Source organism: Vicugna pacos, chromosome 11, assembly GCF_048564905.1.
Source record: "Vicugna pacos chromosome 11, VicPac4, whole genome shotgun sequence".
In the NCBI taxonomy this organism is placed as follows: Eukaryota; Metazoa; Chordata; class Mammalia; order Artiodactyla; family Camelidae; genus Vicugna; species Vicugna pacos.
This window is the reverse complement of record NC_132997.1, coordinates 95575781-95603725: the sequence shown is the minus strand read 5'-3', so window position 1 is coordinate 95603725 and position 27945 is coordinate 95575781. Positions and strand designations below refer to the sequence as shown.

Here is a 27945-nt window from a genome sequence, read left to right as displayed (position 1 = left end):
TCAGGTTCAAAACTGGGCTTTTAATCTCTCACAAAGCTCTTTCTGTCACACTTTTCCCAAGCTCAGCAAACAACTGTATTCTGACAGCAGCACAGGCCAACAATCTTCGAATATTCTTGATGTTTTCCTTTGATCAGTCTGCACAGTCTTCAAAATATATCCAGAATCCTACAACTCACCACCACCAGCACACATATCATAGTGGTGCAAGCCATCATCACAGCCCCTAACTCAAGAGGTTTGAACTGGAGGCAATTTTGCAGCTTGGGACATTTCGCAAAATTGAGACATTTTTCGATGACATGACTGGGGGAGGGTCCTACTGGTTTTTTACTGGTTACGGGCCAAGGATGCTGCTAAACATCCTACAATGTACAGGACAGCCCCTTACCACAAAGAATAATCCCACCCAAAATGTCAATTAAATGAGATTGAGAAGCCCTATGTCCCCACTTCTGCCTTTAACCCTTTCCCTGCCAAATCTATCCTCAACATACTAGCCAAAATGGTCATGCCAAAGCTTAAATTTAAATCATGTTGCTTTTTGGTCAAATCCCAAAACTTACAATGACCTAACTCCTTTGTTTCCTGCTGCTGTCCCCTTTGTTCATTCTGCTACAGCTACACTAGTCTTCTTTTGGCTTCCTGGATATCCCTATCTCGTTCTACCACAGGCATTTTGGACTCACAGTTCCTTATGCCTGGAACGCTCTTCTCCCGGAAAGCTGCAAGGTTTACTCCATTATCTCTGCTCTAGATGTGGTGATGTGCAACCCAGACCTCCCCTTGCAGGACTGACTGAATTATTATCCCTACTGCTGGGGAGGTTGTCCTCTCCTGGAATTATTCTTAGTGGAAGAGAGTCTCATTGCCCAAGGTCAATCCTCCTTTTCTGAGCAAACAAGCATTCAATGTCGGGTCAGTGTAGGTGAACAAAGGCCCAGATCCTGCAATCCAAATTGGGAAAATTCCAAAGGATCATTCCAGCTTCACAGTGCACTGTCAGGGGAGTGGGTGTTAGCTAAGGCTCTGCTGTGATGGTCCCCTAGCCTCACAACTTCCTCTAATTCTGCTTCTTTTTCACAACAGTTGGTGATCTTGAGAGCACTCCCTAATAAATTTCTTTCATGTTCATCTCAGTCTTACACTCTGCTTCCCTGGGGACATAACTTGTGACAAACTCTTTTAGGTTTTCACTCACTCTCTCAGAGAAACCTCCTCTTATAACCCAAACCAGGATTGCCTGGAACTTGATTGTTGTTTTACCAATTGGGAAGCATTTGAGAACTCTTGAAAGCATGGTTTCAGAGAAGTTGTAGGTGAGCAGGGTTCCAGGCTGCAGGGATGCACAGAGTGAGAGGGATACAGGCAATGCAGAGTACTCTCGGAGCCTCCCTCTGCCTCATGTAACAGGCACCTGGTGGGAGGGACTGTGTTACTTGGCACATTCCAGTTTCTCCCTGGTGATGGGCAGTTCTGTTGGGATCAAGCTTCTTCACACCCCTCCCTGCCCCAAGAATCTGTTACCCTGGGTAATCAGAGGTGGTGCCCCACACCGCCTTCAGGACTAAACAGCCAGAGCAATCCTGGAGCCAGAGAAGGAACTCTGTATAAACCGTGGTTTTTTTCCAGGGCTCCATACCAACAACTGTTTATAGCATTCATCACACACAGCAAAATCAGCTTAAGTGTTGGCAAGACATCAGATTGAAGATGGCTTTATCTTTCATGGGTGCTTCTTAATTAGAAGCTAAAACTTTTTAAGACCCATTCAGTCATATTCAAGCTACTCTCTCAAGCATCGAGTCTAGAAAAGATCAAAACAACCATTTGCTCAGGGCAGCACTAATTGGCTGTGGCATCCGCTGGTTTTATTACTCTGTAATAAGGTTACTTACGCACTTTCTTGAGTTCTTTAATCATCATACACATAGATTCCCATCTGTCTTTTACCGTATTCTATCACCAGCAGTTGCCTGAAGATCTTGGAATATCTTGCATCAGAGGAGATGCACATGCGGTCCTAATCGGGGTTTCTGTGCTCTGGAAAGGCAACTGTTGATGCTGGTTACCTCCAGGGACTTGTTACTGGGCTTGTCTGCCATGTCAACGGAAACGTGGCCTAGGAAACAGACATTTTCATTGGAAGGCAGCCTTGCTAGGGGCCTTTGAGATGCTTGCCTAGGGCATTGGACTACCAGTATTTCATTGCCACTATAGAAGTCCCCCTAGACCTTTGATGGATAAGATCGCTGGCATTATGCTGCAGAACATCCAATATCAGTCCCACCAGGCAGCGTATGCATTTCAGGCTCACTGGTTGGAAGCAATCTATTTCCTGTGAGGTGCAGGTGAGGAAACTGAAGCACACAGAGCTTAGGAGTCTCGGACAGGGCCAGGTGCCTGCTTAGGGGCAGAGCTGAGACCGGCTCTTTCTTCCCACTTAGCACTCAGATACCTGTGATTGGCCTACTGGGGAGGGCACAGGGTGTGTAGGGCATTCATTTCACCGGGCATAAATTTTCTTGTCCACTTGTGACATCAAATCAGAAGAGGCTAGAGTGCTATTTTCAAGGCAGAATGCCAGCCACAAATGGAATTACCCTTCAGCAGGGAAGCCAAGTAATGCGATGAACTGTCCCACCCATTTCTCAGATCTGCTCACGACGTGGAGAGATGAGGTGATCTGTACACTTGGGTTCAGCAGTATAGGCTTAGGTACTTCGTATGGCTCCCCCACCGCTAGCCTTTTTCCAAAATACAATACCTTGAAGAGTCCCTTAAAAACGATAGTTCCCAAATACAGCGGCAGTTCGAGGAAGGGAGTGCATCTGACGCTGGCTGGAGGGAGACTGGGGACCAAGGCGAGGCCTGGCCCCACCCACGCCTGGGTTTAGGACCTGGGACCCGCGACCCGGGACCAAAGCGGCGCCGGGAGAAGCGCGGAAGGACTGTGGACCCCAGCAGGGGCCGGGAGCAGTAGAGAGGGCGGCCTCCGGCCTCCTAGAGGCGCCAGCCCGTCCGTCCGCTCTGCCCGCGCTTCATCTCTATGGCGGTCCCAACGGCCGTCCGGGGCGCTGAGCGCGATGAGCGAAGGCGCGGACCACGGCGGCGGAGCTCGGGCCGCGGCGCGGTCCCGACGGGGCAGTCCCGGAGGGGATGGCTTCGCCCCGTCGGCGCTGGGGACCCGCGAGCAGTGAGTGTAGGGCAGGGAAGGGTGAGCGGCGCTGCCCGGACTGGGCCCCGGGAGGGGACGGTGGGATGGGGCCCCGGGGGTCGCGAAAGATGGAGGAAGCCCAGGGGGCGTGACGAGAGGAAGCCTAAAGGGACGCCTTGGGAAAGGGTCCCGGCGATCGTAGGGATGGAATCCCGAAGGACCACGCCGGGGGCGGTAAAGAGGCATTTCAAGGGGTTGACGTCTAAGGGGCTCGTGGGTTGCGGGACGGGCTCTAAAGCTCTTGGGAACGCTTTTTAGGGGGCTTGAACCTTTGGGGAAAGGGAGAGGAAGGGCTGACCAATAGGGCTGGTGGGCAAGGGTAGGAGGCCGGAGGAGACCTGTCCGGCCAGGGAGCTAAAAAAGGTTAAGGGGATGAGGACCGAGACGTGGAAGCTGGAAGGGGTAGGAGTGGGAAGATGGCCTCAGGAGGAAGCAAGGAGATAGTGGGCATCTTGGGGTAGGAGAAAGTGATTTGACCTAAGGCAGACGCTCAGTAATTATTTAATGGATTAAAAGATGGGTGAATGAATGACTAGGGAAAGGTAAGGATGAGAGATAACTTGAAAGGGTGAGGAGGAGCAGAGCTTCTAGAGAGCTGAAATAGGAAGAGAAGGCAATTGATGGGTGAGGGAGAACTGTCCCTAAAAGGAGTAAGTCTTAAACGTAAAACTTAACCCTTTAACGAGAGCTTATCTTTGGTGAATTCCATGAGTAACCACCTAATTGGTAGAAAGTCCTTATGTTTGCATATTTTAGACTGAAATGTGCTGTAATGATACTACGACTGTATAGTCAAGTTTTGGACTTGTGTTTGGGACTTAGGCATCCTTGGACAGATACTTCTTTGTATTTTTTAAGCTAAAACATACAGCATTTTAAATGTCAGGCATTGTTATAAGTGCTTTACATGCATAAATTTATTGTCTTTCATTGTTTTAACACAGGGATGTTAAAGAGATTGAGCTATGTGCTCAACTTATCAACACTAATGTTTTAAATTTCACTTAATTCATAATATGGTTTAATTCACTAATTTCCTTTGCATTTGATTATTTATATAGTTGGGATGCTGTCTATGAGAGAGAACTGCAAACCTTCCAAGAATGTGGGGATACAGGAGAAATCTGGTGAGTTAGAAAAAGTAGTAAGATTATGATCCAGCAGATTGTGTAAGTGTGTGTGTCTTTTAAGTGCTTACCCTAGAGAAAGCCTGACAATCTTGGGAACCTTGGGCTGATTCTGGCTTTAGTGGTAGATTTAAAGAATCTTTCTCTTTTAATGGCCCAGATTTAAATTTGTTGACAGTATTAGGAAATTACCCTTACCCTATAATTGTCCTTTTTCAATAAGTAGTGCAGTTTTGAGCCACCAGCATGTACAAGTGTCAATGCTGTTGTAGCTAAACATTGATAAGTAACATACTAGCCTTATCTGTTCTATTCTTGGGGGTGTTTTCTCTTAAATAATAGTGGGGATGCAGATTAACCAGTTACATATATTACTTCTTACTGTCAGAAAAGACTTAATTGAGCATACTGAATAAGCTCCTTAAGTGGAATATAGTTGTAACCTTTGTTCTATATCTCTCTGTTGTTTGACTAACTGATTCTCTGTTTCTAATAGGTTTGGAGAAGAGAGTATGGCTCGACTCATAAGGTGGATGCAAAAACACAAGATTCCATTGGATGCTTCAGTGCTTGACATTGGAACTGGAAATGGTGTTTTCCTGGTTGAACTTGTTGGTACTTTTAGTATTCATGTGTTAGAGCCAAATTTAAAAATGATGTTTAAGAAAAATCTTGCAATTGAGGCTACTAGGCATCTAAATCTAAAGTAGTAAAGCAGTCATATCACGTACATTGAGAAGTCACATGGTACAAAGGGGAGGCTGCATGGATTGTGGGAAAGCACTAAGTGAGAAGCCAGGGGCTCTGAGTCCTAGTCTTGGACCTTCTTGCTATATCCTCGACCTTGAGCAAGCCTCTCTCTGTTTCCTGGGCTTCAGTTCTTTCCTAAAGATTTTGACTAGGTGATCTCTATTGGTTTCTTCTAGCTCAAAACTCCGGAAATCTGTATGTATAAAAGGAAGATGGTTTTTGCACTTCCACTAGGACATATATCCCTTTCCTTAGGTGAGCATATGGTTTGGAGAGTGTTTTGCATATGGTTTGGGAAGAACATTTTGCCTGTAGTCTATTCACTGCTGTGCCAAGAGCTGTGGAGGAAGTGTAAGCCTTAGGCTTCATCCTAGATGGTTTTACTGTTTTAATTTGTAAGGATATATACATAATGGTGAAATATATTAAGTGACTGTCATGTGCCAAGCCTTGTGCTAGGCATTGACAATATGAAAATTTAGATCTTGTGCTTGATTTGTTGACAGTACAGTAGAGAATAGACTGACATAGACATTAATAGCCAATGCATATTTTGGTGCGTGTGATAATAGATATACTGAGTGTTGGAAGGGGAGTGATTAACTTTGGGAGAGAGGAATAGGAAGGGTTTTGGAGAAGCTAATATCCAAGTTGGGTGGAAATTGTGTTGAGTGTGGGTAGAGTATAAAAAGAGAGAATTTCAAGAAATGGAATCAAATATCTAAAGGCATGAAACAGCATAACATGCACTGGCCGTATAATTTGGTAAATTAGAGTATAAAGTGTGTGTAGGGGATAAAATGAGGATTAAATTAAAGATAGGAGCTGTATCACAGACTATGGCTAAGAGCTTAGATTTTACTTTTAGGCTCTGGGGAGCCACTGAGTAGTGTGAAGCAGTGGAATATGATTAGAAAAAATTCCAACAAACTTTTTTTTGAAACATTGAGGTGTAGCATATGTACATTAAAGTGTGCAAATCAAGAGTATGGTTCGCTGAGTTACCAGGAAGTGAACACACCTATCACCCTAATCACGAAGTAGAATATTACAGAGCCTAGAAACCCCCCTGAACTCCTTGCTGATCCTCCCAGAATCCCCGCCTCCTTCCTCTCAAGGTGACTGGTGTCCACCAGCTTCGAGAAGCTTTAGCATCATAGATTAATCTGCCTGTTTGAAGTCTTCAGTAATAATAAAGCAAATCAATAACTCAGTAATAATGAATCGAAGTCTTCAGTACGTATTCTTTCTAGTTCTTTCACACAACATTCTGTGAGATTCACTCACCTTGTTGCACATAGCAGTTCATTTTTTTGCAGTATATGATTCTTTTACATGATTACACCAGTTTTATTTATTCAATCTTCTGCTTACCTGTAGATTCTTTTGGATTTTAATAGCTTACTTGTAGAGGCTAATGATGTATCTTTTGAGACTAAGAATTTAACTGTAGATTGTTTTACATTTTCTGCATATGTAATTATGCAAACTGAATAATGGTAGTTTTATTTCTTTCTAATCCTTTGTAACGTTCCTCCCCTTATTGCACTGTTCGGGACCTTTGGGAGAAGGTTTAAAAGAAGTGATGACAGAAGGCATTCTTTCTTTTCTCCTTTTCAGAGAATGCATTCAGTGTTACACTGTTAGGTTTGATGTTACCTTGTAAATTAGTTTTTTGGTAGATAACTCTGTTACCAGACTAAGGAAGTTTCCTCCTGTTCCTCCTTTGCTAAGGGTATGTGTGTGTGTGTGTGTGTGTGTGTTGTTATTGTTGCTTATCAAATGTTTTTCCTGTATCTATTAAGATAATCATATGAATTTTCTCCTTTAGTCTATTTGTGTAGGTGAATTACAGTGATCATTTTCAAATGTTAAGTGCATTTTTGGAATAAACCCAACTTATATATGTTTACTGGGTTCAGTTTGTTAATATTTTGTTCAGGATTTTTGCAGCTTTGTCCATGAGGGAGATTGTCCTGTAATTTTGCTTTCTTGTCAGGTTTTGATACCAGGTTATGCTGGCATCATTAAATGAGAAAGATTTTGAAAGAGTTTGTTAACAGTTGTTGTTTTTTCTTCCTCAAATGTTCGGTAGAATTCCCTGGTGAAGTCACTTGGGGAATTTTTTTCTTTTGTGATGTGAACTTATTAAATAAAGTATAATATACATATAGAAAAGTAAACTAGTCATAAGTGTACAGTTTTTACAAGCTTCCTGACCTGATCAGGAAGTAAAATGTGATTAACACCATAGAGGAAGCCCCTTTGTGACCTCTCCCACTCATTGCCTTCTGAAGGTAACTACTATATTGACTTCTATCATCATAAGTTAGGCTGTTTTTGGTATTAGTTGTACTGGTTTCTAATTGTGGTTTTAATTAGCATTTCCCTAATGACTAATGATGCTGAGAACCTTTTCATGTACTTATTAGCCATCTGAATATCTTTGGTGAAATGTGTGTTCAAATCTTTGGCCTATTTTTAAATTGGGTTGCATGTTTACTTATTAAGATTTGAGGATTCTTTATGTACTGTCGATATGTTAGTTATGTGATTTGCAGAAGTTTTCTCTCATTCTTTGGCTTGTTTTTTTCATTCTCTTTAACAATGTGTTCTGAAGAGCAGAAGTATTACTTTTTTCTTATATGGATTGTGCTTTTGTTGTCACATTAAAGAACTCATTGCTTAACCCAAGATCACATAGGTCTATACCCTATATTTTCTTCTGAAAATGGTGAAGTTTTGCATTTTACATTTAGAGTTATTATTTGTTTTGAAGTAGGTTTTGTAGAAGGTTTGAGATACTGGTTGGGGTTAATTTCTTTTTTTTTTTTTTGGCACGTGAATGGTGAATTGTTCCACCTGTCATTTGTTAAAAAGGTTATCCTTTCTCCATTTCACTGAGCTTTGCCTCTTTTTGACTTGGTGTAAATGGTATGTATCACTGGGTATGCACTTATGTTTTTAATATGGCTTCTTTTACTGAACATGGATTTGTGAGGCTTATCCACGTTCTTTCACGTCGTGTGTAGCACTAGATTGCTTCATTTCATTGTGGTTAGTACCATACTATATGAAAATACCACAGTTTATTTATTGATTTAGTCATTCATTCATTTATTCATTCATTCTCCTGTTGATGGACATTAGCTCATTTGCAGTATTGGGTTATTATGAATGCTGCCAAAGAATTTTCCAAATTAGTTGTACTGGTTTGCACTCCTACTGGCAGTGTGTGAGAATTCTGGTTGCTCCATGTCCTTGCCAACCCCTGCTCTTTTCAGCTGATCCAATTTCAGTGATTCTGGTAGATGTGTAGTGGTATCTTAAGACTTTATTCTCATTTCCGTGCTGACTAAGGATGTTGAGCATGTTTCCATATGCTTTTTTGGCTAGTCTTTTTTGTGATATGCTGTTCAAGTTTTTGCTTGTTTATAAATTGGGTTGCCTTTCTTTTTCTTACTGATTTGTAGGAGTTCTTTATATATTCTGTGTATATAACCTTTGTATCACAAATACCTTCATCTAGTGTGTGGCTTGTCTTTTCACTTTCATAATAGTATCTTTTGATGAACAGAAGTTCTGTAATTTTACTAAAGTTTAATGTATCATTTAAAAATGATTAGTGCTTTTGAATAGTGTAAAGTAAATCTGCCTATCCAGAGTCATGGAGCTATTTTCTTATGTGTTCTTTTAGAAGCTTTATTGTTTTCCTTTTCACATTTAGGTCTCAATTAATTACTGTGTATGTTGTGAGGTTGAAGTCGAGGTTTATTTTTTTCCCTATGAACCAGCACCGTTTATTGAAATATCCATCCTTTTGCCCACTGCACTGTAGTGGTACCTCTGTCATAAGTCAAGTAACGGTGTATATTTGGGTCTCTTTCTGGATCCTCTGTTTTATTCCTTTGGGTCTGTTTATCGTTATGCCAATGACATGTTGTCTCAATTAGTGCAGTTTTATAAATCTTCATGTTTGGTTAATGTACGTTCTCCAACTGTGCTCTCTTTTCTACTGCTGTCTTGGATGTTGTTAGTTAGCTCTTTGTATATTTATTTAAATTTTAGAATCATCCTATCACTTTTCAGGAAAAAAACCCCTCTGATTTTGATTAAGATTGCACTGAATTTATAGATCAATTCAAGGAGTATTTACATCTTACAACATTGAGTCTCTGACTCCATGAGCATAATGTATTCTTCCATTTATTTAGTTCTTAATTTTCTCTCAGTAGTATTTTATAGTTTTCTCTGTAGAGATCTTATATATCTTTTCTTGATTGATTCCTAGATTTTTTATTGTTGTAGTTCTTATTTTTATGCTTTTAAAATTTCATTTTCTAATAGTTTATTGCTGGTATATAGAAGTACAACAGATTTTTATATATATATATTTTAACAGATTTTTATATTGATCTTGTTTCCAGTAATTCACATATTAATTCTAATAGTTTATTTCTATTCTTTTGTGTTTTCTATATAGACTGTAATATCATACATATGTAAATAGTAGTTGTATTTCTTCTATTCCATTCTTAATATTCTGTTTATTAAAATGCTTTGTACTCTCTAAGTCAATGTTGAATAGAAATCATGAAGGCAGGTAGCCGTGTAACACTGCCTGTTATAAGAGGAAAGCTTCTGATATTTCACAGTTAAATGTGATGTTAACCCTAGGTTTTTATAAATAGTCTTTATCAGATTGAGGATGTTCCTTTCTAGTTTGTTAAGAAGTTTTTAATCATAATGGGTGTTGAATTTAATCAATTGCTTTCTTGGATATCCACCGAGATGATCAGATGATTTTTCTTCTTGATTCTTTTAGAGTTGATTGATTTTGGGGGGAGGGGGGGCTCAGTTTTTTAATTGACTTCTTTTTTACTTTTAGTTATCTTTCATTATGTAGAATTATTACAGTTCAACTGCACATACACATTACATTGCATGTATATACATATATACAGTATACTGCACTTTTTTTTAGTTTACATATATGTACTAATTATTGTTTCTAAGAATAGATTAGATCTTTGACTTTTTAAACTTACATAATTATCAAAGGAATAAAGCCAACTTCAAAATAAGAATCAACAGAATGCAGTAATCTCATAAAGGACAGTCAAATGTGCTTACACATTCAAGAAATCAAAATAATAGTTCATTTGTGTCATTAATGTTGTTACTGTTATTTAGATTCTTCATATAAATGATGCCTTATGGTATTTTTCTTTCTCTTTCTGGCCCACTTTGCTTAGAATGACAATTTTCAGGTCCATCCATATTGAGGCAAATGGCATTATTTATTCTTTTTTTATGGCTGAGTAGTGTTCCATTGTATATATGTACCACATCTTCTTTATCCAGTCATCTGTTGATGGACATTTGGGTTGTTTCTCTGTCTTGGCTAGCATAAATAGTGCTGCTATGAACATTGGGGTGCATGTATCTTTTTGAATTATATGTTTCTCTGGGTATATGCCCAGGAATGGAGTGGGATTGCTGGATCATATGGTAAGACTATTTTTAGTTTTTTACAGAAACTATAGTGTCCTCCATAGTGGCTGCACCAATCTACACTCTCACCATTAGTGTAGGAGGGTTCCTTTTTCTCCACATCCTCTCCAGCATTTATCATTTGTAGACTTTTTAGTGATGGGCATTCTGGTTGGTGTGAGGTGTGATACCTCACTGTAGTTTTTGATTTGCATTTCTCTAACAGTTAGTGATATTGAGCATCTTTTCATGTGCTTGTTGGCTATCTGTCTGTCTTTGGAGAGATGTCTGTTTAGATCTTCTGCCCATTTTTTGATTGGGTTGCTTCTTTTTTTGACATTAAGGTGTATGAGCTGTTTGTATATTTTGTAAGTTAGTTCCCTTGTTGGTCGAATCAATTGCAAATATTTTCTCCCATTCTGCCTCGGCAGGTTTTTTGTAGAGATCTGTTGGAATGTATGAAATATTTCAAAAGCAAAAAGTGTGTAGTGGTTAGTCTAGTGGAGAATTGCATGATTTAAATTACACTGAAGGAAAAATTTTAAAATCAAGAACTTATTACATGTGCATTTATTTAATTTATTCATTTAACTTAATTGTTCTAAGTAAAATGTATGACAGATTATATATGAATTAGAGCATATCAACATCAGAAGATTTTAATACTACATTTTTTGCTTTAGAGCAGAAATACACATATGTTCTCACTGTCTTTGAGAAAATGAATTTCTTTTTGAAAAAGAAATCAAATGTTATAAAAGCAAATGTATTGTCACATTATACAATTTAAACTTTCAGTTTCTATTTAGATTCTACAGTAAAACTTAAACATTGTAGATTATTGGATGGTATATGTCATTTGATATGTTAAAAAATAAAGCAGCTGCAGTTCCAAAGGAGTATTACAATTCACAGTTAAAACAGTAATTAAAACTTTTAAAAACTAAAGTATAAAATTATTTCTCTGTCTCTAGGCAAAATTTGGTTTCTCTAATATTACTGGAATTGATTACTCTCCTTCTGCAATACAGCTTTCTGGGAGTATAATAGAGAAAGAAGGTTTATCTAACATTAAGTTGAAGGTAACTATATTACTGTAACTGTTACTTTTATTTATAATAAAAGTTACAAAGTTTAAATGTTTCTGAAATGTATTAATTTGCTGACATCTTTGAGCTCATATAAATTAAGGATCAATCATAAATAAACCAAAATGATATATTTTTTAAATAACTGTATTAAAATTTCAGTTTAGTCAGTTTGGGGGAAGTTTTCTCTTCTTCCTTGTGTGCAAGTGTGTTCGTTCTGTCTCTCTCTGGCTCTCTTTCATTTGCAAACACACAAATAATAGCCAACTTTATATTAACTAGAGCAAAAAGTTATAAATGTATAAACCGGTATAATGCCACCAAAGCACTTAGTGTATTTTTGTGCCCTTGATCTGTGATGCTTCTGTCACGCTTCTTTCCCATCTCTGTTAGTGACACCACTGTTGATTCATGTGTTGAACTAATCCCAAACCCAAGGAGTCATCCTTGATTCTTTTCTTTCCTTAAATCCTACATCCAGTTTTATTGGTTTTATCTTCAGAGTATATCAGGAATGTGATCATTCACTGATATTTCCACTACTACCTCCCAGATCCAAGCCACCATCATCTCTTGCCTAGATAACTATAGTAGGCACTTACTTGGCCTTCCTGTTTCCACTCTTGCCACCCTGCTGTCCATTACCACAGGGCAGCCAGAGTGATTTTTTAAAATATAAATCAGCTTGTGTCACTTCCTTGCTAACCAGCCTCCAAGGGCTTCCCTTCCATTCAGAATGAATCTGAAGCCCCACCCAGTCTTACAAAACCCCTCATTTCTTACCTCTTTCCTTCTGTGTCACCAATGCTCCAGTCACCCTGGCTTGCTTTCTGCTCCTGATACATGTCACCTGTTTTTTTCCAGTCTTTATACCTGCTGCTCTCTGCCTAGAATTTTCTTGTCCCAGATCTTAGCTTGTTTGGCTCGTCATTCAGATCTCTGCTCATATATCACCTCTTGAAGAGGTCTTTCCTGACGAACTTTTCCAGAAACATACCTCTGCCTAATCACTCACTGTCTTCATTACTCTGGTTTTATTTTCTTCATGGCACTTTGTCTGAAATAATTTGATTAGCTTATTTATTGTTTGGCTCTCCTTTTAGAGAATATAACATATATTCTCATACAGGGACCTTTTCTGTTTTGTTTGCAGTTATATTAGGGCCTGAAAAGTTCCTGCATGTAATAGGGGTCTATGAAATATTTGTTGAATACATGAATACTTGTATAAAGGCATTTAGGATAAGAACTTCTCCAAACTCGACTCTTAAGAGTGGTAGTCATTATTTTGTTTCAGGTATAATGAATATTTGGATGTGAGGCAGGGGTAGGAAACCTATGTTCAAATGTATGTAAACATACAATCCACACTTTTAAGTCAAACAGTAAGAGATTTTTAGGTAGAGATTTTTATGATTTTTTTTAAGTTTATATGAATAATCACGAGCTAACTGCTTAATTACTTTCTCAAAGTAGCTTTTCAGAATTAAGTTCATTGGCAAATTATTTTGAATATTTTGTGGAATTGAGGCAGATCACTATTTCAAATGCTTATAAAGTATCAGGAAGTTACTGAAAATGGATGAGATGCTGACATATGACTTTCAAAATCTGAAGTGCATGATAGTTATAAAGTTAAGTAATTGCAGTGTAAATAATCCTTTAATTTCTTAAGCTTTGTGCCATGTATCCATCAGTTGCTTCCTAACCTACTGAGTCAAGGCAGAAGAACTTTTGATTTACCGTGTTTACTTTAGGTCACACAACTAGTAATACCAGCTAAAGATCATCTTATGTCCAGTGACCTGTTTGAGTTCCAGTTTTTTTTTTCATTTTGAAAAATACGTCAAATATTCTATTGTTCAACAGAAATAACTTTTTCATAAGCCCGACTTGTGTGCTCCATTACGTGCTGGTATTATTAGGCAATACACCTGGCTTTGATTTGTTTCCAAATTTGTAGAGATTTAGAATGTCCAGGAAACACTGTCAGTCTCACTAATCTTAGCTTTAATGATCTTGGAATGAAGCACATAAAAGTAGGCTATAAAATTGAAACTATGTTTATTCTATATAAAATGCCATCATAGTTAATTGGTCCTTTTATCTATAACTTTTTACAGATTGTCACTTAAATTCAGTACAGATTGTGTGTGAATTGTTCTCACAGAGACATTGATTTTTCATATAGGTAGAAGACTTTTTGAATCCTTCCGCAGAGCTGTCTGGATTTCATATTTGTATTGACAAAGGGACTTTTGATGCCATAAGCCTTAATCCTGACAATGCAGTGGAGAAGAGGAAGCAGTATGTGAAATCTCTCTCCAGGGTGTTGAAAGTAAAAGGCTTTTTTCTAATAACCTCATGTAATTGGACCAAGGAAGAGTTGCTAAATGAATTCAGTGAAGGTAAATGGCTGTATGTTGTTTAAATGTGTGTTTACCTCAGATTTAATGCACTTAAATAGTTTTTTTTCTTGGTGTTATGGAGTTTTACTTTTCTATTTGTGGGATTTGTCAGCTTTTCTTTGTTAATAACCATGGTAATACTTTTAACTGTATATGCAAAGAACAAAGAAATAATATTGGTTGAGATCCAGAGTCCTTTTTAAAATTTTCCAAGAAATCCTGGCAGTTAAGTACTAAAATTTATGAGCCTGTAAAAATCAAGTTCTTTATTTAAGATATATAATCTATTATTTAGAGAATCAAGCAAAGAAAAGCACATATATTGTGCTTCTGACTTCAATATACTGTTATACTGGTGATTAGTAATAATAGTAATCATAATAATGCAGATGGTAGTAATGTTTTTTACAGTCTTGTAGGATGAGAGTTTTAATTTTATAGCTACTTTGTCTTGCCTAGTGGTGATTTATTTTAGGATTTGTCTTCTTATTTTCAGTGAATATAGAACAATTCTTTTTTAACATTGCACAGAAACGAAATGTAGGAACTTGATAGAAGAAATACTGCCTACTAATTTTTGAGGAAATCTCTGCTTTTTGCAAGATTTTGGTGCCAAGACAGGATCCTTTTTTTGCCCCATTAGCAAAGTATAATTAGTGCTGTGTCTCCTAAGTGGGGGTCTTGTGAGAATTGAGAATCTAACCTAAACACAAATATTTTCAGTTCTTTGGCAGACTGTTCCTTGTACGTTTTAAGGATCATTTTTACCTATCACTTTATTCATGCTCATGCAGTACACAGGCATTTCTGAGAAAGTACCATGAGAATCTATAACTAGATATTTGCTTATTTTTCCTGAGACTCCTTTTCCGATTAGTATTAAGTTTGTTAAAGGAATGGGAGGAATTTTCAGAGTGGTATGTTAACAAATGATATGGTACTAAATTTGTGGTTAAATTTTGAACCTCAGTTGTCACAAGCTAATGTGAAATGAATTTATAACTATATTGCATGCACTTTATCTTAGAGTTTGTTTTCTTTTTGGTAGTAAGGGAATAGGCAATAGGAGGGAGAACGCTTAACACATGTCCTTTTGTGTGCATTCAATAGCTTTGGCAGCTGATATAATGTAAAACCTAAAGTGTTTGAGACCTGAAATGTGAGCTTGTGGCTTCATTACTGTTGCCTCTGGAAAACAAGAATTATATGTGATTTATTGTCTTTTATTTCATGCCATTAGTTTTATTATCTTTTATGTTAAATTTGCTTCCTTTAGAACTATTGAGGCTCCATATCAATAGTTTTTCTTCCTGAAGCTTGACAGTTTTAATAAATGCTCAGAGTTCCACTGTGTAGGGCAAGTTCCTTTCCTGGTTTTAAAATACAGGTGTTCTCTTTTACCCCTGGAACCACCAGACAAAAACATATTTGTCTGTCTTTGATAATGAGGAACAGACTTCAGCCTGGTAAAAAGTGCTTAAAAATGTGTCTGTGTCTGAGAACTACTTAACTTATATTCAGTTTTAGAGCTTAATGTAGAATTTAGGTAAGCGAAATGTTACAAGAGGAATTGTTAAAGAAATAATTATATAAAATTGAAGACATTTATAGGCATGTTTCTCTTAGAAACTGGTTTTTGGAGTTAGATACAGGACAGTAAGAGAATACACTGCCACACATCACTGCTGAGGGCTTGTCATTAGCTTTTTAGATTGGCTTCTCTCCCTTTTGCAGAGAATAAAGCTTGCTTCACTAATCTTTTAAGATTCTTTGCTTCTTTCCTTAATTGAAATGTAAATGTTCATAAATCTGTTGAAATGAATCTTTCATTTTTCCTTTGTAGCCCTATTTATATAAATATTTTGTGTCATCATTTGTTTTGGTGAGGATTACTTGAATCATTTGCCACGTACTAGGATATTCTAATTTGATGTCCAAGGAACTTGACTTTCTTATAACTAGTGAATTAAAAAAAAACCAAAAACCCCAAACCTATCTTACTACAAAAATAATCCAGATTCATTATGAAAAAAAATTTTAAATATCAGTTACCCCAACACATAAGCATATAGATTAAAATAATTAAAATTTAATAATCACTTTTAACATTTTGATGTATATATACTGAAATATAATAATTTAAATTCTTGAGGATTAGTCCAGGGATTTAAAAGATTAGTCCTAGAAAATTCAGACAGCTCTATTTTCTCTTGAAAATTTTTATTATAAAATATTTTAAGCATATGTAAAATTTCAGAAAAAAATATAGGTGTATACCCATGTACCCGCCACAGTGGCTCCATTTTTTTTAACACCTTTATTGTGGTATGGTTCCTGTACAGTAAACTACACATATTTCAAATGTACAATTTGATGAATTTTGATAGATGTATACACCAATGAAACCACTACCACAATCAAGATAGCTAACATTTCCATCATTCCCCAAGAGGTGCAACTTTCGAATTATCAATTTATCCCTTCCCACCCACTTCAGCTCTGGGTAACCATAAGTTTGTCTGTGAGTCTGTTCCTTTTTTGTAGATATGTTCATTTGTGTCCTTTTTTTTTTTTTAAGATTAGTGGCTCCATTTTTTAGCACCAACATATATCATGTTATTTAAAAGGCTTGGCCTTCTTTGGGAAAGTTATCAGTTTTTAATGAGCATTATAATATTTAGTTATAAAGATTTGATGAAGTTAAATTAAGAATATGAATTATGAAACAAAATATAAAAGACCAATTGATACAGTAATGTCTATCCTTTTAAGCATTTTTGTTTACAAGAGTTATTTGAGCTCAAGCTCAAGGCATGGAAACTTAGAAAAAGGAGACACCTTTTTCCCCAAAAGAAAAATAACTCTCCCAAACTAATAAATAGTTCCATTACTGAGGGAAAACCATGGTTAACTAAGAGTGACCTTCTACCCTCATTTGTCTTATTTTTTTAAAAACAAAATTATAAAATATTAAATGTCCACTCTGTTTTATAGTTTAAGAGAACATCACGTTTCTGCATTTTGATCTTCACAGAATCTCTGAGTTAGATAGGGGCATTGATGCCTGTAACCTCCTTGCACCGACACTGAGGATCCTGGTTAAGGTAAATTGACCAGCGTATCTTTCACCTAGTAAGTGGTAGAACTGGGGCTTGAACCCAGCATTTCTGAATCCATTTTAGTTAAAAAAAAAAAAAAGTCACCCTATGCCGCTTTCAAAGTTACTACTTCCTTGTCCCCAAGTTCGGTTCAGTTTGGGTCTTGATCTTTGGTTACAAACTCTTTTTTATTGTGGTAAAATATACATAACATAAAATTTACCACTTAGCCATTTTTAAGTGTATAGATATGTGGCATTGAACACATCTTCCTTGTGCAACCATCATCTCCAGCCGTCTCCAGGACTTTTTCATTTTTATTTCCATGTTATTTGACTTTTCTGTATTGAGCGCTTTTATATGTGTGATATAGATTAATTGAGTTACTGCATATAAAGCACTCAAAACAGTGCCTGATCCATGGTAAGACCTTAACACATGATAGCTGCTTCCTACAACTAGAGGTAAAGGAGGCCAGTGGAGAAGACACAGAGTTGAAGGGATGATAAGCAGGAAGTGGAGGAAATGGGGGGTGGATGGAAAACCTCTTTTCTTCAATTTGATTTTGTGTGTTCCTTGTTCATTTCATAGTGTTTTTGGGTGTATACACATACTGTGTACACATATAGTAGAATTGAAAAATTGTAAAGTGAGATTTAGTCACAGTTTAGAGTTTGGAATTACATTGTTTTATACAAGGTTTGAAAGTACATTGTCATTCCCCCTGCCCCAAAAGTACATTGTACGTTGTTAATACAAATATCCCATAACTGTGGGATTCTGACCCTAATAAAAGTATTTTAATTTTGTCTGACAGGATTTGAACTTTTCGAAGAGCTGCCAACACCCAGGTTCAGCTTTGGGGGCAGATCTGGAAACAGTGTGGCAGCACTGGTTTTCCAAAAAACATGAGACTTTCTATTGGACAAATTCAGTTAGCTTTTTAAAGAAGCTCCACATCAAAGTAAACCGACACAGAAAATGCAAGTGCAAACAAATGTTTAGTAAGTACCCAGGATGCACGTGTTGAGTAGATACAGTGGGTTGGTAAAAAAAATCATGAGTGTGTAAGTGGTTGGGTTTTTGAGATCAACCAAGAATACTTTAAAATTTTCTTTTGTATTTGAGATGTAAATTTTTTTTTCTGATTTAAAAAAAATTTCTGTAACTTCTGAACAGTTAAAAACTTTAAAGCAGTAAATGAATTTACAGAAAGCATGTATTCTTGATTTTTGTGCCTTGGTAAAGTTGAATTGAATATAGCTATTTGTGACGATTTGACCAAGCTATTCCAGGGCCAGAAATAATAAGCCAAACAACTTTCTTAATGTTTTATTAGACTATTAGAAAACATAATAAGTATAAAATTTTGGGTTGAATGGTGAGTTTTTAAAAAAGTTGTTTAATACCTGAGGAAATCCCCTAGCCTTTATGTACATAATTAAAGTCAGATAAATGTATCAGTTGATTAAGAAATATTTATTGAGCTTGTATTTTGTGGCTGAAGGTCTTCTGCAAACTGTGAGGGATAAATAGGCAGAAGAATGTAAAGCAGCTAAGAGTTACTGTTAAAAGCTGGCACTCTGTTAAGTTGTATTGTCTTACAAAGTCATTGATTCCCCTCAATATCTCCTTGAGGCATGTATTCCTTGTTCCTGTTTCTGTACATTGGATGGCTAGTCAGAATGGAGCCAGGATTCTTCTCTGGGTCTGACTCCAAAACCTATTCTCTCCGCCTGGCATATTTGCCTTCCAGGTGTAAGTCTCTGCCTTTATGGCACTTAACTGTTTAATTGGGAACTAGGGCTGGTACGTAGAAAATTGTGTTAGAGAAGTTGGGTGGTTATTTTTAGGAGCTCTGCAGCTCTTTCTTAGTGACTGTTGATCTGTGGACTGTGAGAGCAGTGTAACATTCTTCATTACTTTTCACCATCTCCCTACTTGTCTTAGAAGACTTGCCTAATCAAGAACTGAATTGTGCCATTCTTCCATGCATAGTGATGTAAGTTTTATATATATATATATATACACCTTCAGGAATATGGGGACAAAGATGTTCTAGTTAGGGCCTGATTAGCAAGAGAGAAATAGTTTATTTATTAATGTTTTTGAAAAGATAAGGTTTATTAATACTTAATGCCATTTTGTATTTTGGCTAGTATTTTAATATTGAAGTCACAATACAGGTTTTTTAAAAAGTGATACAATTTTTATGATTTTCAGCTTTGGGGGCCTGTTGGGTTTAAAAACGAACAGAATTTTTGTTTGTTTGGCAAATGTTACTCCCGTACTGAGTAAATCTAGCATTCATCCTTTTTCTTTTCATTTTTGCCCCAGAGCTGGGCAGAGGGAGAAGGGTGGTTTGATTTAGATCAAAATTAATCAACCATTAAGATTATTCTCTGCCTTGCACAAGTTAACTGAAGGCGTTTACATAAACTTTCAGCACAAATTACATTTTTGGAAAAGCTTTTTTAACATGTAAAAAGTGAAAAAGTATTTTAAAATATATGTGACTTAAATGTGTAAAATTGTAGATTTTATAAACTAGACGTGGGGTCTTAAACTGTAGAAACATACAGTTTTATGATTTATTGAGGAGATCTTGTCTTTGTTGTTTTTTTGCATTAATATTTATTGATTTTAATGATTTTTTTCTCTTGTGGTTTGTTTGGTTTTTTTTTAATGAAGGGGAGGTAACTGGGTTTATTTATTTATATTTGGAGAAGGTACTAGGGATTGAACCCAGGACCTCGTGCATGCTAAGCATGCCCTCTACCCCTTGAGCTATATACCCAACCCCCTCAATATTTGTTGATTTTAAATATGGTGATACTGTTTAAGTACATTTTTAGAATTCTGAGTTGTTAAGTATATGCTGTTTATTTATTTATTTATTGAAGTACAGTCGGTTACAATGTGTCAGTTTCTGATGTACAGCACAGTGTCTCAGTCATGCATATACACATATATATTCATTTTCATGTTCTCTTTCAGTATATGCTATTTTAAGGCATCAATGGGACAGAATAGGCTTTCTGTGCACCCAGACTGAGACATTGGATTTGATTCACTGATGGCTTGGAGTGGGCCTCTGTTGAGAAGCTCCTTGAGTCACTATTGTGGGCGTATGTGTGTTCCATTCGTAAAGATGTAGGACTTTCGATGGGGAATCATGGAGCTGATGATAAAGTTAGGAAAAGAGTGTTGCCATTTCTTCCTATCAGTTTAATCCTGCTGGAAGCCAGCCTCTCGGAGGTTGAAATCAGAACAAGTGGAAGGCAGAAAAATGCTAACAATAAATTACTAGTATTTTCAAATAATACTGTACTTTAAAAATCAGGCTGATAAGTATCCCCAAGTTACTGAAACAAGTCATAAATACATATTATTAAAATTAGTTTTGTTAGGTCATATAAATATGTTGGTAACTGTGAAATTATGCAGTTATAAAAGGACCAGTTATGTAGTGAATGCTGTTTTATCTGGAATAAGAAGCTGGAATTGCAATTTTATTTCATCAAAAGACACCCTTATTTTGAGGAAACTTGTTTGAAATGCAAACGAGATTTTTCTGTGGAGCCTGCATAGAATTGTTGCTTTTCATTATGATGTTGTTGCTGCATAACAGGCCACTTCTGTGTGTAGGAAGCGCGTGTGCAAGTCCAAAGGGATCTGAGGCCTGAATGGGTGAGTTACACCAATTAACAAATAGAAAGTTTTCAGAGCATTTTGTTTTAAGCCAGGTGCACACTTTGAAGTTGCTTTTTGGGACTGGCATTTTTGCGTTTGAGAATCAAACCTGACACTACTCTTGACAGCTTGACTAAAGCCATTTTTTAAATAAGTACCAAAAACAAGTACAAACTGTCCTTGAATGATTTTTTTCCCATTGTAGTAGCAACAACTTTGCCTTTCGTCATCTGTGATATGCATGCAGTTTTCTATTTGTTTTGGAGAAAGAAGAGAGCTTAAACATATATGAAGGATTTTTAGTCTTTGTATGAATAATGCATTTCAATTCACTTACTATTTATTTTTAAATTTCTGTGATACTGTAATGCAGTACTATATGTCAACTTTAATTCATGTTCATCTGGAGTAGAATAGAAACCTTAATTTGAAGGAAGCTATATGACTAATTAAGTTTTATATGACTTAGAAATAATTTTTCTTAAATTGATATGCAAAGAAATACAGTATTCCTGCTCATGTGAATTGACTTTGACTTATGTTCTCTTAAATAATTTTGTTTTATATATTTGTAATGTGTGTGTATCTGGTAGCCTACAATGAAACTACATATAAGTGAAAAATTATTTGCTCTCTATGTCAACATTCTACCTGTGTTTGATTTCCTATTTTTAGCACTGTAAGCTAGAAGGGACAGCCTTCTGCTTTGAGAGCAAGAGACCAAGTGTCTTGTGTTCCACTGTAGTAACCTCTTTAGCTCATTGTGTGTGTGTGTGTGTGTGTGTGTATGTGTAGGGTCGGTGTTGCTGGGGTTTGAGTGGAATCTGAAAGGAGTCTTGTCTAGTACACCTCACTGGAGGGATACTGCCTGTGACCTAGACTTTGTGGGAGATGAGAAGCGTGGTAGGTTGAAGGACAGTTGCATAGTGGGAACAAAATTAGGAAGACCTTTCATTTCTGTTGGTTAGGCAGAAAACAGAGATGTCCTCAAAAGAAGGGGGAGCACATGAGATTGTTTTATTAACAGTTAATGGAAGAAAATTAATGCTAATTTATTCTTCATACATACCATGCAATTTGTTAGAAAAGTAAAAGAATAGTTTGAAATTCTTTGGTCAATTGATGGATTCCTATGTTAGGGGCATAGAAATGAAACTCAACATTAAGCAGACAAATACCCCCAAGCCCACAGGCTACGTAAATGCTGAATAAAACCAGCTCTACAATGGAACCCTGAAAAGCGAGGGGTAAGAAGCCTAATGAATGATTGAATATGACCTTAGCAAAATCCCTGGAGTGTTGTTGAAAGATCATTCATTTCCAGCTTAGATGTCAAGATGGGCTCCAGTAACCAGAAAAAAAAGAGAGCTTGAGTCGGTACTTACTGAGTTTTAAAAATCTTTACAACACAGTGCATTAGACTAATCATTAAAAGGGCTTTTCTAACTGCATTTTGAGCTGTCACTGTATGGACCTGTGGTTTAGGCTCAGGGAAACCAAATTAAAAAGATAGGAATAAATCTCAAGACATGACTATCAATATCCTGCTTTTATGGAGTAAAACTTCAAAAACTGGGATGTAGAGGCTGGCAGAATGTACTTTTGTCATGCTGATACCATTGTAAGACTTACAACCAAGAGATTTGCAAATTATTTGCCTAGTTTATTGGAGGAAGATATATTAAAAAAAGAAACCAAACTACTTTTTTCATTTTTAAGTGGCCCATCCTGAAGAAATGATAAATTCTTCTATATTATATTTTAAAATACTTATTGTTGTTACTGCATCAGGCAATGATAAGTATGTTAGTGAGTGATTTTTATTGTGCGTGCTATCTAGAAGCTTTTTAAGAAAAGTGAATCCAGCATTTGTTTTCTCAAATACCAAAAAATTTACACATGAGTCAGTCAATTAGCATATCCTGGAGATTATCTGAGGGGCTTAGAAAGAAATATGAAAATACTCTGGTTGAATAAGAGGACCATGAAATGTATTTATCGCTCGTCATTAGCATACTTAGAGAAGAAGCGGTTTATCGTCCTGTGATTATAGCACAGTGGAAGCGCCGTTGGGCTAGTTGTGGTTCCCCTGCTGGTGCCACCCTTGCCCCTTCAAAGACGGAATAGCCAGGGTGAGGAGGCTAAATGTGGAAGAGAGTGGGTGCTGCCAGTTCACATTTTTCTCCTAACCCCTCCTCTAATATGAAAATGTCAGTCCTTTGTTCCCATCTAATTTTAGTACATCCTGGCTAAAAAAATGCTAGGATGATTTCCAACCATGGAACTTGGAGGGGCGGGGTAGGAGACGGGAGGAGTGGAGGAAAGAGCAGTTTACATTCCACATCCGTCTGCCTTTCTCTGACAGCATCTAGCCCCTGTTCTGTTGATTTTCATGATGAAATTAATTTAGATGCACTGGAGCAGTGCTAATTAGGTTTTCCTTCCATGTCCTTAACAAGAAGTCTAGTTGGAGTCTGAATGGGGAAAATCATAATATGGTATTTAATAAAACATACTGGGCTGAATTAAAGAGCTGTATGCAAGTTTTGGAAGAAAGGCCTGAAATTGTGAGTGAAAACGACATGTGTTATTTATAAATAAAACCTTTGAGGTCCATTTGTGATTCAGTGAAACTGCTTTTTTGCTGGTTTTTGATTGAGAATAGTATTGTTGATTTTTGAGACCCAGGCATTAGCAAAGCGCACAAGCCATAACTGCTTTATTCCCTCTAGGACCCCAGACGGTCCAGGAGGGAAGCTCTGATTCCTGAAGGGAGCCAGCTGGGTCAAATCATTGAAAATATACTTTGTTCAAGAGAGAGGACACAATTCCATATGGCTTTGTAGTTGGAAGTGCCAATTGTTGTGGTTATTTAATTAAAAAGTATTTAACTGGATTAAACTATGAGGGGCATTTCATACACCAGACCTCACTGTGAAATAAGCCTGTTCTTTCCAAAAGTTTGTTCACTTAGTGAGGTGAGGTTTTTCTCTTGGAATCTTTGTATGATAAAAATATTACATAGCCATAAATAAGAGAGATCATTTTGTTAAGTCCATTTGATTAATGAGCTAATTGGCAACAAATACAGTATCAGATTATTTTCTGAACTTGAAATTTAATTTGGGGCTTTTTCATTTTATAGTAGCTGATAATTTGTCTTTAAAATCTATTAAGTAATAGAATAAATATCAGAAATGCTTTTTTTAATACTAAATTTTGGAGAAAAAAATTATTGGAACCTAGGCAAGTCACTTTCCTTTCCTGGGCTTCAGTTTTCCTCTGTGAAACTGGGGTGCTCAGTAGGTGATAAAATTCTTCTCTACCCCTGTATTAGTCAGCTTGGGCTGCCATAGACTGGGTGGCTCAAACAACAGAAGTTTATTTTTCATAGTCTGAAGAATGGGAATTCCAAGATCAAGGGGCTGGCAAGATAGGTTTCATTCTGAGGTCTCTTCTCTTGGCTTGTAGGCAGCTGCCATCTCCCTGTACGTTCATATGTTCTCTTTGAGCGTGCTTGTCAGGAGAGAGTGTGGGTGTGTAAGCAAACTCCCTTGTATCTCTTATAAAGCTCTTGAGTGTCTCTTTTTGTAAGAGCACTAATCCCATCATAAGGGCCCCACCCTCAGGACTTCATCTATTATCTCCCAAAGGCCCCATCTCCAAATACTATTACTTCGGGTGTTAGGGCTTCAACGTAGTAAATTTCTGGGGGACAAAGTCCATAATAACTGCTGAAATTGATCAGAGTTTTAGAGAAGAGCCTACAAAATAGATTTCCACTATATTTGGGGAGTTTAAATACTCTATTAGCTAAATATCAATTATTAGGTTACTTTATGATTCTTTTAAACCAAGGTATCTACGTATATGAAAAAATATGTACGTATAATAAAACATTTGAAGCAATCGTGAGTGTTTTTCAGTCTAAAAAATATCTTTATACATTTGTGCATTTGATAAACTTTAGATTTGAGTATTGTCTCTGATACATATTTGATAATTCAATTTGTATTCATTTGGCCATAGAAATGTTTTATATAAGAAACTCAGAAATTTACATCTAATTGTTTAGTTCCACTTTAATTTTATATAAAATTATGAAGGATCTCCCTAATTTGATTCTTCCCTACCCCCGGACACACACACTACACACTCACAGATGACCCAAATTACGACTTGAAAGGCCCAGGGCTTTGAGATTTCTACCTTCTCATGTTACACTGAGTCCCAGGCTTGCATGTAGGACGTGGGTCTGCCTTTCTTATGTCTTGTACCTCTTTGGGCTACTGTCAGTCTGTCCTATCCCCTCACTGAAACTGAAGTACTTTAAAGGTGCTAGCCAAGTGCCTACTGTATAGTGATACTCATTGCAAGCTGGCTTCCCTCCAGTACATTTCTTTGAAGCAGTTTGATCTAGTGGAGAGAAAAGCAGTTGTGTAGACTCCACATAAGAGGGATATGTAACTCCGAATAGTAAATGAGAAAAATAAATGTAGATCACCTTAGCATGATTCCTAGCATACACCAGTGCCAAATAAATATTCTTTTCTCCAAGGAAACCTTCCCATTGGAGCTAGTAAATTGAATTGTTCAGGATTTTGACACTCAGTGCCATCTAGTAAATGTATTCAGTTCCATTGTAAGGCATTTGTATTCCAGGAGTGATTAGATGAGTGAAGAGAGGAGGACGAGTAAGAGGGAAAGTTTGGAATTGGTTGGCCTTTAGGAACTTCTGAAAAAATCATACTGTGTAGCTCCTTCTTCTTTAGTCTCTAGCTAGGGCTGATGCTGAAAGCACCTTTTAATTTAGTTAAGAAATGAGGACCAGATGATATAATGCTGGATTTTCATGAAATGTCCTTTATGATATGTTTCAGCAGAATCTAAGAATACCCCTCAGGTATAAGATCATTATCTGTTTAAGAGGTAATTATTTAGTAATAAATGTAGGTATAATGGGGAAAATGTTAATGTGGATGCATTTGAATTGAAAACAAATGGTCAAGGATATGGCGCACCTTCCTTCATTAGGTCTGAACGCCAAAGCATTGTTTCCAGTGATGACTCACAAAGGAACTGAGAGAGATCCCCCAGATCACCATGCCTCAGGTTTAATGAGTTGTTGAGTTGGATTTGGGTCTTGTATTTAGCAAGCTGTGGGCAAAGATTTTATCACCGATTTTCACCTTGAATCATCTAGATTTGATTTCTTTAATCATGTTCATTTTCCTTGCTGTAAGTTGAGTTAACAGTACCATTCACAGTGGCATTTTAAAATTTGATGTTGGGTAATACTGTAAGTAGTTTATCTGAGTCGGCCTTGGTTTATACTAGTACTGACAGTATAGTATGTAAAGTACAGTGAATCAGTTGTTTATGCTAGCTTAGTAAACACTTGGTTTTCAGATTTGTTTATTTATTTAACCTTTTTATTGATGGTTAAGTGAGTATCTCAGTGCTTGGAGTGCTTAGTACAACTGTAGAAATGCTGGCCAGAGCAGTGTGACTTTCTCTAGGTAACTATCCTCAAAGAGCTTAAGTGTTTGAACCATTTAAAAAAAGTTCTACAGAGATGAGGTCAGTATAATATGATGTACATCATCAGGACAGAACATAGTCAAAGCGTCACTACTTTCTATTAGGTAGTTTAACAGTACAGTGGTTGAATAACTTTGTTTTAATCAAGGTTTTTATTTTTGTTTTGTTTCCATGTGAAACTTAAAAGGAGATGTAAAGTAATATTTAAATAGCAAGCCAGCATCTCATTCATATCAGTTCTTTTCTGTTTCAGGTCAGCTGCATGGGGATGCTAGGACAAAACGGGCAATGCTGGTCCCTCTTACAAACAGTAATGGGTTTCATAAAACAAAATATCTTTGCTTTTGGTTAATATAGGAGATTGGCAAAATGTGGAGGAGAGTGAAGAAATTCACAGGCTAATGTAGGAAGTAGGGCAAATGTTCTTTTCATACTGCTCCCAGGGATGTTCTACCATTCGAGCTGGAGACTCATTTTTTTTTTCCTTGATATTTTAAATCCAAAGAATTCAGTCTTCAGATTGGCTATTTAAACCTTGTGAAATCCCAAACTCTAGCTAGTTTCAGCTTCCCCTATACCTAATGAAAATGAAATTCACTTATTTTAATTTTTATGGGAAATAAGCAGGATGGTGGTAGCTTTGAGCATATCACGAGGGATGAGTTAAAAATAGATTTTTCTTGAGGCAGTGACTTATATGGCAGATAGTTAATAGAAAAATTAAGTTTGGGGCTTGTATCTCAAATACTAAATCTGAATTCCACAAAAGAATATTTAAGAAAAAAAATTGATATGGTTTTCATTTGAAGATGATAACATAAACATTTGGTCTGAGTGTACTGTTGAAATATTTCTAGATTAAATCAGTGTACAGCAATATGAAAATACTGTAACTTGTTTTTAGCTATGTTTTTGGTGGAATAACTGAGGCAAACTAGGTTACAGGTGACTAACTATGTTATAGTGATACTAGTTAGAGTCTACTTCAGCTAAGATCATCAGTAGATCAGGGAAAGGCCAGGAATTGATTATGCTTTTGAATCTTAGTATTAAAATAGTAAAAATAGGTCTGGGAAGTTTTACACGTCTGTAACTTTGAACGTAGATAGACTTCACTACATTACATTATTTTTGCTTACTTACCATGTATAAACTTTTCAATGTCTTTTTTCATGCTTGAGTTTTCTTTTAGCACATGACACCAATGGCTACTATTAACTTTGCAAAGAAAAAGTAATACCAAATTAAAATAAGTTTTAACTGTTGCTCTGTTCTTTTTAGCTTACTTTACGCAGAGCTCTTCCATCCAGTGAGTTGCAAGCGTGACATTTGCTGTGTTTTCAGCACCTGCCAACTTGGAAACCAGGGTTTGTGCTCAGGACTTAGGCTTACAACCCACACTTTGTGGTGCACAATGCCGTCCCAGCTGGCATGCTTCGTACCTCAATGGTGCTAGACGTTCGGTTACAAAGCTGTGCAGATTCACATGCACTGATTTCAATAGGCATTCCCCTTCAAGCTGCTTTCAAC

The 27945-nt window shown here is 36.9% G+C and overlaps 1 protein-coding gene and 1 long non-coding RNA gene across 3 annotated transcripts; one reads left to right on the top strand and one right to left on the bottom strand.

Moving 5' to 3' along the window:
• Positions 1 to 1899: 1899 nt before the first annotated feature.
• LOC140699462 (uncharacterized) lies at positions 1900 to 3164 on the bottom strand. The gene is made up of 2 exons (XR_012077647.1): positions 2768 to 3164; positions 1900 to 2122 (listed from the first exon to the last, which is right to left on the bottom strand). It is a non-coding gene; the product is annotated as an uncharacterized lncRNA (long non-coding RNA).
• On the top strand, positions 3048 to 21399 carry EEF1AKMT2 (EEF1A lysine methyltransferase 2). 2 transcript variants are annotated; one of them, XM_006207453.4, is made up of 6 exons: positions 3048 to 3196; positions 4279 to 4344; positions 4841 to 4955; positions 11562 to 11669; positions 13867 to 14083; positions 17999 to 21399. In XM_006207453.4, exons 1-6 carry the CDS (start codon positions 3087 to 3089, stop codon positions 18091 to 18093), a joined length of 711 nt encoding a protein of 236 aa, XP_006207515.1. In that variant the 5' UTR covers positions 3048 to 3086; the 3' UTR covers positions 18094 to 21399. The 2 variants fall into 2 exon arrangements, with proteins under 2 accessions (XP_006207515.1, XP_031529896.1); XM_031674036.2 differs by having other exon boundaries at positions 3126 to 3196; positions 4841 to 4959; positions 17999 to 18134.
• Positions 21400 to 27945: the final 6546 nt, after the last annotated feature.